Raw genomic sequence first — 12,064 nt, forward strand, 5'->3', positions numbered from 1 at the left:
TTGAAAGATTTGGTTAAAATTTTTTTTGGATTTTTCAGCTTCTAGCCTGCAGATCACCAAAGAGCTAATCAAAGGAAAAATGGCCAGTTAAACCTGCAGCCTATTAACTGGTGCATCTATAAAATAAAATATCTTAAAGAGTTTTTGGGACACTACTGGCCTTTATTTGTTGTAATCAGACAGGAAATGGGCAGAAAGAAAGAGATGCAGCAATGGTTTCAAGGTTATGATGCTTGATAAACCTTCAGTTCATTTTGGACACATGAAGTGATCATTTTATTACTGGGTTGGAGGGAACCAGGTTTTCCAATCAGGCCTAAAACCAGGATATCCTGCTGCTCCTGAACACATCTCTTCACATTTATTTCCCTGCAAATCCCAAGTTTTACATCCAAACATGGATGTTTGTGAGAACCGCATTAAATAGGAGGATTCTGATTTTTAGTTTTTGCTTTATGTCATCCAAGTTCAAACACTTAAGCATAACAATCATTTTTAAAGGTTCCAACTACTAAATAATTTCAGATGACATAAAATCTAAACTGCTTTAGTTTAACACCTCTTAGAGCAAAATGTCTGAAAATTAGAGCTTATAGAAATGATGTGACTAGAGGATAAAAATGATCCAACAGACCTCTTTATGTATCTCTATCCATTTATTATTTTAAATAGATTTTTTTTTCTGATGTTGACAGTTTTACAGTGTTATCTTTGCTTCTGCAGTTTAGTTACTTGTATCGTTTTAAAAGGTAAAAACAGCTAGGCTAATTCTAACGTCAGTCTTCCAGACTGGCTACAATGGTTCATATATAACATCTGAAATATCAAGGAAGTTTTTTTGCATGGATATCACTGCTGCATCACTCTTTACATTTCTAAACCATGCGGGAGTAGAGTGTAACAATACATTCCGGCCATAAAGAGATTTTAATGACATTTTTTGGTTTTCTTTTAATAAGGAACAGCAGCCTCAACAATTGTCAACCTATAATTAAACCAAACATTTGCTCATGTCATTCAACACAGATTGCCATGAACTCCAAGCCCTGCCAGGCAGAGTAATACTATCCCTACAGCAAAGCATGGTGGCAGCACTAGCATGCAATGGGTCTTTAAGTTCAGTTTCACAATACTTCATTTTTTCAGGGTTTCTTTTCCTTGGAAATGTAGGCGATTTATATATTTCAGTGAATATGCACACCTCAGATCCAGGTGAGCTTCATTCTGATTTTGCCACAGGTGTCTTTGGAGGCTAAAAGCTATCATCCAGGATGGGGAGCACTTGAAACACTTAGAAGGCAGATCAATTTTATTCCTTATTTTACATCAGCTATACAGTTGAACGACGCCGCAGCAATGCAGCAGAGCATCACTCGACAATATACTGTTACAACACAGAAGATTCAGTGGTGTTATCATGACAATGTTCTTAGTATCATTGGAAAAAAAAACTAAATTATGATATTTGTTTTCATTAGAATGTGGAGAAACAAATTCAAATTTGCTGCCAATCAAAAGGTTCAGAAGAACATCTTAAATTTCATCCACGAAGGGGGTTTTTATGAGGTTGCCGGAGGAAACCATCGTCTTCTTGCCAGTGACGAATTTCTTGGCCACCTGGAGAAGATGAATGACAAAATGACGTTGTGACCAAATATCTCAAGAATGACAGAAACCATGTTTTCCCACAATTGTTACTGCTTCAGCTTTTATGCGTAGAGTCTAGGTTGCTATGAAGATGATCAGAGGAAATGCAATTAATTTCAAAAATCCAAAATGTTTGATTCTGTACAAACTGACCTGGTAGCATCATTTCAAATATCTTATGGACTTTTGGAAAGGTGTCAAAAAGTGGAACAAAGAAGTTATTTATTTTCAAGAACATGAAGTACAGACCAACATCCTGCAGGAAGTACCAGGATTGGACTACAGAGAACTAGAGTTATTAATAGTGCTTGGGACATTTGGGAAAATAAATCACTGCCTGGTGATCCAGGAGCAACCTTGTGATGAACAAGGATGTTCTTCCACAATATTGGAGCCCTGATTCACAAAGCTAAATGAATTATCATTGAAATTCTAAATATATGGTTGTAAAACTCGTCGAATCTTAATCCCCCTGGAAAGGCTTCATAAACTTAATGTATTTGTTAATAAAAGCCTTTAGAACCTTTTTATTATTAAACTCCAGAACACCACAGAAATATCTGACAAAAAGATCTAACAACACTGAAGATCATGAGAAACAATGTCACTCCGTCACTTGTATGTGGCTGGGTTGAAATAAAAGGTTGCAAATCTCAGTTCAACCTTTAAACGTTTTAACTAAGCCCCAACTGAGCACCGATAAAACCAAAGCTCTTACATTTGCTACATCAGTCAGGGAGATGTTGTCAATGTTTTTGGAAATTTCCTCTGGAGAGTGGTAGGATCCATCAACCAGAGCCTGAGAGCCCATGGCCTCCAGCAGACCCTCAGAGGTTTCCAGAGACATCAGGAAGTGACCTTTTAGTTGAGCCCTGAAGAAGAAAATGAGAAAAGCCACAAATGATTTTATGTGAGAGAAATAAAATGTTGATCTCTTCTTCAATCTTTTAATGACATGATGTGAGATCACAATTAGGTTTAGTTAAACTGATAGTAGAAGAAGAAACTGATAGTTATGGGTTTGTGAACTAATTCTCTCAACAAACTGTCCATCTGTGCTTCTTACTTGGCTCGAGTCAGGTCAGCAGCTGTGACCCCACCATCAGCGACAGCCTTAGCCTGGGTGAGGGCAGCCTTAATCACCTGAAAGGAAAAAATATGAACAGGGTGATCTGGGAAGACCAGTCGGTCAGAGATTATTCTGCTGGACAAACCTACTCACATCACCAGCTGCTGCAGTCTGGGAGATGGTGTAGACCCCAAACAGACCAGAGTCAGAGTAGCTTGCATTGAAAGCACACACCTGTTAGAAATCCATTGGAGGAGGAAAGAAAAGAAAAATCATAGCTGCACATAGCGACCTTCACCCTGCTGATGTCATGCTCAAATCTTCCTCTATAGATGAATCATTTTAAAGAGAAACTGAGAGCCACCCACATCAAAGGGCTCTGCGGTTGCCTTGGCAACCCCCTGGACCAGTTTGCTGGAGACGCTGGAGCCCCTCTTAACGTGTGGTCCAGCTCCCAGTAGATGCTGCAGCACGCTGAATGCCAGAGCTTCACTGGTGCCAGCTGCTGCTGACTGGCTCACCACGGCAGAATGGACCAGGCTGCCGATGCTCTGCAGACGAACCTCTCCTGCAGACAAGAGCAGACAACAACTGGATGGTTCTTCACATCAAGTTCTGTACAGTAACTACAATATGGTGTCAGACATCTTGGACCATCTTTTTCTTCTTCTTTGTGTTGTTGGTTCAGCTCACCTCCACGGTACTGTGCTTTGGCCCCTGTGGTTCCTGCTCCGCCGCGGATGTTGAGGAACTGCTCCCCAACCTGCTTCAGCACAGAGTGGTCAACACCTGGTGAACCAGGGAACATCACAATCAGAACTGGTATTTTAAAGATTATAGATAAAAATCTAGAGCCATTGTGAGGAACCCATTGTGGGTTCATGGAAGCATGCACTCTAACAGGGTTCCCAGGAGCTTGGGAGGAAAAACTAGCCCACAGCACCTTATGGAATATCTGGACTCCAAGATCTTTGCTGCAGTGGGCTTTGGACATTTTTCACCTTCATTAACATCTTGTTTACTGTGTGGTGGTAATGTCCGCATCCCAGTACAAACAGAGAGGGACCTCTGTGTTCAGGCCTGTGTTCATATTGATACCCCATGTGATATATTACTAGATAGAAGTTCCCAGAATCTCTGAACTTAAAAACTAAAGAATAAATTAAGAAAAAGGTTTTGTGTACTTTAACATGAAAAAGGAGTGTTAGTAGGACCAACAGTTAATTTTCCTAATGTTGGATTCTTCTCCACTGAACGGATCTACTAAAATTAACAGTTTCCGGGGTGTGAGGTTGTGTTGCTACAATAAAAGATCAATTATTTTTCACGACTTTTACAAATGTAGCCACAAGGCCTATCACCGATATCACTATCATGTTTAATTATGACGATCCCTCTTACCGAGTCCTACAAGAGCCATTCTTGCACTTGTGAAATTGTTTTGGACGAACTGATGAAGCTGAGGGAAAAAAAACAAGGATCAGGAAAAAACACATTAAACACATGTTTCAGAATGAAAAGAAGGATAAAATGTTCTCACGTGTTCAGACTGGATATTGTCAACCATGTGGTCTGGACAATACAGGGAGTTACACAGAGCATTCTTGTATGCTGCTGCATGGAGACCTTCAACCACACCTGAATGAGGAAGGTTTAACAGAATAGAAACAGTGTTGTTGAAGTCATATTATTCCCATTCTGGATTTAATGCCTGCAGAAACCTGAGAATCATAAATGATGCACAGAGCTGCAAGGCAATAATACAGAGGGGAGAACAAGTATTTGTTACGCGGCTGATTTTGCAGGTTTTCCTACTTCCAAAGCATGTAAAAGTCTTACATTTTTATCATAGGTTCTCTTCAACTGTGAGTGACGGAATCTAAAACAAAATCCAGAAAATCACACTGTGTAATTTTTAAGTAGTTAATTAGCATTATATTGCATGACATCAGTATTTGATCACCTAACAACCAGTAAGAATCCCGGTTCTCACAGAACTGTTAGTTCTTCTTTAAGAAGCCTTCCTGTCCTCCACTCGTTACCTGTATTAACCACACCTGTTTGAACTCGTTATCTGTATAGAAGACACCTGTCCACACACTCAGTCAAACAAACTCCAACCTCTCCTGGCTGGGAGGCTGGGATGGGCTACTGGAAAATAACCAAGCAGCTTGGTGAGAAGGAAACAACTGTTGGTGCAATTCTAAGAAAATGGAAGAAGTTCAAGATGACGGTCAATCTCCCTCAGTCTGGGGCTCCATGGAAGATCTCACCTCGTGGGGCATCAATGATCATGAGGAAGGTGAGTGTAGAGGCCAAGCCAATGCTTTAAGCCACTGAGGTGATACACCGGGATAGTGTTGATGCGCTGATTGTAGTCTTGTTGGATGAATTAAAGTCCGAGTTAACACTACTCATTATGCAGATCATCTATTTATTTTGTTTACATCTCATCCGTTTCCTCTTGAAGACAAACATATTTCCACACGCTTACACCTGTTGACAGCATCTTACTTCAGCGGTCAAAAACTGTTTCTCCACCTGCCTCACAAAGAAAGGTTCCGCCCTTATAGACCGCTGATTAACCATGTGACCAAATATCCAAACAGTTTCATCACCAGCTCCTACAGTGAGGGATCAGCCCAGAACTATACAGCAGGACCTAGTGAATGACCTGAAGAGAGCTGGGACCACAGTCTCAAAGCAGACCATTAGTAACACACTACGCTGTCATGGATTAAAATCCTGCAGCAGAAGCAAGGTCCCCCTGCTCAAGCCATGCATGTCCAGGTCCGTCTGAAGTTTGCCAATGACCATCTGGATGATCCAGAGGAGGAATGGGAGAAGGTCATGTGGTCTGATGAGACAAAATTAGAGCTTTTTGGGCTAAACTCCACACGCCGTGTTTGGAGGTAGAAGAAGGATGAGTACAACCCCAAGAACACCATCCCTACCATGAAGCATGGAGGTGGAAACATCATTCTTTGGCGATGCTTTTCTGCAAAGGGGACAGGACGACTGCACCGTAATGAGGGGAGGATGGATGGGGCCATGTATCAGGAGATCTTAACCAACAACCTCCTTCCCTCAGTAAGGGCGTTGAAGATGGGTCGTGGCTGGGTCTTCCAGCATGACAATGACCCGAAGCACACAGCCAGGGCAACTAAGGAGTGGCTCCATAAGAAGCATCTCAAGGTCCTGGAATGGAAAATCTTTGGAGAGACCTGAAAGTCCTTATTGCCCAGTGACAGCCCTGAAACCTGAAGGATCTGGAGAAGATCTGTATAGAGGAGTGGTCTAAAATCCCTGCTGCAGTGTGGGCAAACCTTGTCAAGAACTACAGAAAACATCTGATATCTGGAACTGCAAACAAAGGTTTCTGTACCAAATATTCTGATCTATCAAATACTTCTGTTTGCAACAAAATGCAAATGAATTATTTAAAAATCACACAATGTGATTTTGTGGATTTTTGTTTTAGATTCCATCACTCACAGTTGAAGAGTAACTATGATAAAAATTAAAGTCTTCTACATGCTTTGCAAGAAGGAAAACATGCAGAATCAGCAGCATATCAAATATTTGTTCTCCCCTTTGTATCTCTGTACTATAAGTGTAAATACCAGGCAGGTGTATTATTAATCATGCAGCACAAATAAAGGAACATATTTAGTGGTGATCCTTCTCACTCAGCAAGTGTGACTCAAATAATATTAAATGCCCACCTATCTGGGAGTTCTGTGCAGCCTGTGCTTTGTCCCACTTTACCCGTGCCGTTAGGTCCGACACTTCCCATGGACGGAACTCAGGAGCCGTTGTCACATTTATCAAAAACTCCATCACTGTATCGCTGCAGATGGAGGCAGAGAAAAACAAGAGCGGATATAAGAAGAGATAAAATGAGCTACTTTCTGATAGAAATGCATGGTGGGAACACATACATGTCATCTCTCAGGCAGTCGACTTTATACATCATATTCTCCCGGGATGAAGTCACGCTGCACAGAAACATCCAAACATAGAGAATAAGAGAACTGGATAAATCTGACAGGGTTGTATCCAGGTGGGGTCACTGACCTCAGGCTGCCTCCCACAGCCTCAATACCGCGGCAAATTTTAAACGCTGATGCTCCTTTGGTTGTCTGCAGAGTAAAAAGAAGCATGTTAATATTAAATACAACAAATCAATAAAACTACTAATAAGAATACTATTCATGTAGCACCGTTCAAAACTTTTAAAGTTCTTTAAAAATAAGATTTTTAAAAACAAAGTAACACTTTGTTAAGAAAACAAAATCACTCTGTTAAAAAGATTGACAATATTTAAGGAGATCATAAGTGAGCAAATACATAAATAAAAATAGTTTACACATATGGCTTTAGTTCTTGTAATTATCACATACAGATAATAAAAAACCCCACTCTAGTGTCTTAGAATATAGTGAAAACATTCATTCATCTTCTATACCGCTTCTTCCATAGCGGGTCGTGAGGGAGCTGGTGCCTATCTCCAGCAGTCTACTGGCCAGAGGCAGGGTCCACCCTGGACAGGTCACCAGTCCATCGCAGGACAATCAACCATGCACACACTCATTCACACCTAAGGGCAATTTAGAGAGACCAATTAACCTAACAGTCATGTTTTATGACTGTGGGAGGAAGCCGGAGTACCCGGAGAGAACCCATGCATGCACGGGGAGAACATGCAAACTCCATGCAGAAAGACCCCTGACCAGGAGTCAAACACAGGACCTTCATGCTACAAGGCAACAGTGCTACCAACTTTGCCACCATGCAGCCCTGTGTTAATGTGAAAATGTCTTAGCATATTCATAGAAAGGTTAGTGGAAGAAAAAATTGTGGTATGAAGAGGTGCGCCAGCCACATGGCTATCTACCAGCTTTATGGAGACACTGATTTCATTTTCAAGCAGGATTTGGTACCTGGCCACACTTCCAAAGGTACCAAAAGCTGGTCTAATGACCATAGTGTTACTGTGCTTGACTGGCCAGAACACAGGCCTGACCTGAACCCCAAAGAGAAACTGTAGAGTATTGTCAAGAGGAAGATGGGAGACACCAGACCCAACAATGAAGAAACAAATACTTGAAATATTTGACTGTGTAATGCATCTATATAATATATTTGCTGAGTAATAAAATATTAACAACAAAAGAGATTTATTTTCAAAAATAATCATAAACTAAACACTGAAGTCCATTAAAAATTACAGGATCTTATAGATTATTAATGACGTTCTATCAACTAGCAATATATTTACAAGTCTAGTCGTACCTGGGCGTCTTAAATCACTAATGTGAGTCTGTAGCACAAAAGATAGATAAAAACAATGCATACAGTATTGGACTACAACAGGCATATCTGCAAGGTTATACCAGATTGGAGGCCAGCCTGAGGAGGTGGGTGACACCGTGGTTGTCAGGGGTTTCATAGCGACAGCCGGCCTTGATGAAGACACCAATCTTAGAAGCTGGGGAGTAGTTCTCTAGGGATGCGATCACCAGTCCGCTGGGCAGCCTGCTTACCTGGGCAGGGGGACACAGACAGTTACCATAAAATACAGTCAACAGAGCTTGCCAGTACGCCTTAGCTTCTAGGATCATCTATATGCTTAGTTAAGACAATTTAGCAACTTCAAACAGAAGCATAACACAAAACGATGAGTCCAGACTCATGAAGGCAAAGTCTAGCCTGCAGGGGACATGTCCCGACATACACAGACTTCCTGGTAGGAGTGGGCAGCTCCTGGAGAGAGCTTCAGACCAACCAGAGGCTCGTTGAGGGACTGGCCTTTTCTGGCCGCGGCATAGAACCGTTTCTGTGGAGAAAAAAAAACTTGTCAACATCTACTGACCTGCACATCCTGTGGCTGAAACCCAGTCGCTTCCACCTTACGGGCAGCCTGGGCTGCGTAAAGCCTTGTCTGGAAAAACAGAGAACATGGGAAGGCAGGAATTTACAACTAATGTGTTACTGGCTTTGTGGTGGAATAATGGACCATTTCAAGAACTCATATTGTGGAAACGTCTTTACCATTTTCAGGTTAATACAATATTTGTATGCAGAGATACATCAGGAAGCAAGCTGGTGACCATAATGGGCCAAAGGAGTGGATTGATCCAGCAGCTTTAATATATACCAGGAAGACTAAATCTAAAAGAGTCACTTTATGCGGTTTTATTATTTTCAGCTTTCGACCTTTGTCTAACATGGAAAACAGTGGATTTGAAAATGTTGGTAGCTTTTTGGAAACCTTAGAGTTAAGATTTTATATTCTCTATGGAAAAGACAGAGAGACTAACAGTAAACTGCGAACAACACTAATCAGTAATAAAAAATGATAAAGACTGTGATTATTTCTTGGTTTTAAAATATTAAAACCCAGTTTTATAAGCAACTGCTTTCACACACACATAGTGTGACACAGTGTGATGTTTGGTCTCAATATATGCAAATAATGACAGCTCACAGCAAGAAGCCAAGAAAAGAATATATTGAGTGAATCTCAAAGATCCCTGATCGATGCATCTCTAATTGTATTCAGTATATGATGGTTTTGCTCAGCAGCTAGCCCTACAAGGAGCGATGAAAAACAATGCAGTTGATCCTGCGACTAAGAATGAGAATGTTAAGCAAAATATTATACTTGGTCTTCATCAACGCTTTGAATAATATAAACAAATAAGCAGCATTCCAAATATAGGCTTGTGAAGGGAACAAGCCAATCTTCAACTTGATTTGTCCAGATGGGTGACCAGATTCAAAAATGAGACCAATCCTGTATATTTCTCTGACTACAGAAAGCATATAAATAGATATTTCAGTATCAGTGAGGTGTTTGAAATCAAGTAAGAGATGTAAAGGAACACAACAACCTACATTTTCTAACATGTGGATTATATGTGGAGGCTGTGGTTTTAGTACTGCTTGTTGCACTAACCAACCCTATCGCTAATATAAGATGCAGAAGACAGTCAAAAATGTTAACTGTGTAAATACTTGTCTTTGCATAAAAATAACAATAAACAAATATTTTATAGTGACTGCTTTCTCATAATTAATAATTAATGATTGCATACAGCAGAAAGCCTGGAGAAATATATTTTAAATATTGATCTTACATCTTTAACGAGTTCAGGGATTCCCAAAGTGGGGGTCAAGACCCCTTTAGGGGGTTGCGAGACACCAAGTGGTGGGTCTCCAGATGATTTTCAGAATCACCATTATGTGATGCCTGAGGCATATGGAGTGCCAAAAGAGACACAATTGCATAAATATATCATGAAATAAATGTGAATGTCCCATTAAATAAATAAGTGTACAATGAAATAAAAAGATGTGCCATAAATATATTATTTATTTAATACATTATTGAATAATTAAATATACCATTAATTTATGAAAGGCACAATTAAATAATCAGTCAGTCATTTTCTACCGCTTATTCCAGAGTGGGTCACAGGGAAGCTGGTGCCTATCTCCAGCAGTCTATGGGCGAGAGGCAGGGTACACCCTAGACAGGTCGCCAGCCCATCAAAAGGCAACACACACTCATTCATACACCTAAGGGCAATTTAGAGTTACCAATTAACCTAACAGTCATGTCTTTGGACTGTGGGAGGAAGCCGGAGTACCCGGTGAGAACCCACGCATGCACGGGGAGAACATGCAAACTCCATGCAGAAAGACCCCCCGCCGGGAATCAAACCCAGGACCTTCTTGCTGCAAGGCAACAGTGCTACCAACTGTGCCACACAGTAAATAATTAAATGTCATTACAAAAAATAAATTAATAAAAAAATGTAATTATGTATAGAGTGAAATAATTTATTGTATTTTTAGGGGGCTCGCCAGTCTCTGCCAATGTTATTTTGGGAGTTTTTAGGCTGAAATGTTTGGGAACCCCTGATCTAGTTTATAAAGACATATCGGCTGAAAATCGGTGTTGGCAGGTAGAAAACTTAGAAAAACCAGAGATTGGAAATCAGCAACAAAATTGTGATTGGTGCATTTCTACTAAAAGAAAACTTTACATTTAGACACTTCAAAGATTTTACTATAAAATAACTCCATGCTTCATATATGTACAGCAAATATGACTTTCCCCATTATATTCTACATCATAATCTAAAGGTATAGTTATCTATTCAGAGCTGCAGAGCATTAATGAGTTTTAAGTGCAGGTTAGCACACAAATATGACTAAAGCTAAATTAGTCTTCAGTCATTCAGGAAGCTGGACACATCTTAAGTAAATATAAATTACTCGCTAAACATTTATTTTCTGTGTGACTGGGGTCTGGGGAGATTGACACAAGGACACCCCGTAACACTGACGATGGTAAATACTTTTAGATAATAATATTTAGAATAATTCACACTGAACTGACTGATATAATAAAACAGTCATTTGAAAAGGTTTATTTTGCTACTTCCTCATAGACTTTCAGCTAAATGTAGACTTGGAAAATTATTTCATGTTCAATGACGTTAAATTTCATTGAACGTTCTAGCGTTACCAAAGTCATTTTAAGCAGCATCTAGGCAACATTAACAGTTTTGCTAGTAAGTTGAGCACACAATAAACTTCTTTAAATCCAATATGAGAAGCGTTAAAGCGATCCGGTTAGAAGAAGCTAGCAGCTAGCTGTCATTCGGCTCAAATATGAATCATTTCCAGTTCTAAAAACTGTAGCAGATTCATGGAAGCTGACAAGTAGTAAATCTGTGTTTATGATGTAATATTCCCAGGTTAAACACTTAAGCTAGCAGCTTCCTCGGCTGCTCTTCATCACAGCCTCCTCCAGCAGGACCCCTGTGTTTTCGCCTCTTTCAACACTAAGACTAAAGGTCTCGGTGTGTGCTCCTGTTCCCCAAACACCCAACATAAAAGCTCCATTAGGCGAGCTCTCACCGATAGCTGACTGATTCCCCGGATCCCCTTCATCTCTCTCCTTCAGCCAGGACAATAAACCAATATGGCCACCTTCAAAGTGTCCTACCCAGAATTAACCGCGCGTTCTTCGCTCGCGAGCAGAGACACGCAGCAGACAAGCGCGCCCTCTCGTGTCAACACAGAAATGAAGCGCCAAAGCGGCCAAAACCTGGGCGAAAATGGCGTCCGATCTTTTCTCTTTGGGGCCAAAAGTGTCAAGTTGGAATGTAAAGATCCTAAAGTAGTAGGGAAGGACATTTTTATGTTTTATTCTGAACTGTGCTTAACTAAATATTCAGAAGTTGATTGTAATAACATTTTTAATGATATTTCCACTCTAATACCGAAGATTGAGACAACTTTTAAAGAAGATTGTGATGCTGATCTTATAAT

At 40.3% G+C, this 12,064-nt stretch overlaps 1 protein-coding gene across 2 annotated transcripts; it reads right to left on the minus strand.

Annotated features, from left to right (window-relative positions):
* Positions 1-637: 637 nt before the first annotated feature.
* LOC124875570 (cytochrome b-c1 complex subunit 2, mitochondrial) lies at positions 638-11,762 on the minus strand. Of its 2 annotated transcripts, none has more exons than XM_047377792.1 (14): positions 11,651-11,762; positions 8,454-8,555; positions 8,113-8,262; positions 6,794-6,858; positions 6,658-6,714; positions 6,442-6,566; positions 4,257-4,354; positions 4,118-4,175; positions 3,410-3,505; positions 3,085-3,284; positions 2,870-2,950; positions 2,714-2,790; positions 2,366-2,519; positions 638-1,617 (listed from the first exon to the last, which is right to left on the minus strand). In XM_047377792.1, exons 1-14 carry the CDS (start codon positions 11,681-11,683, stop codon positions 1,534-1,536), a joined length of 1,380 nt encoding a protein of 459 aa, XP_047233748.1. In that variant the 5' UTR covers positions 11,684-11,762; the 3' UTR covers positions 638-1,533. The 2 variants fall into 2 exon arrangements, with proteins under 2 accessions (XP_047233748.1, XP_047233749.1); XM_047377793.1 differs by lacking the exon at positions 8,454-8,555 and adding an exon at positions 8,592-8,660 and having other exon boundaries at positions 11,651-11,743.
* Between the last annotated feature and the right edge of the window lie 302 nt (positions 11,763-12,064).

The sequence above is a fragment of the Girardinichthys multiradiatus genome, chromosome 10 (assembly GCF_021462225.1).
Source record: "Girardinichthys multiradiatus isolate DD_20200921_A chromosome 10, DD_fGirMul_XY1, whole genome shotgun sequence".
Taxonomy (NCBI): domain Eukaryota; kingdom Metazoa; phylum Chordata; class Actinopteri; order Cyprinodontiformes; family Goodeidae; genus Girardinichthys; species Girardinichthys multiradiatus.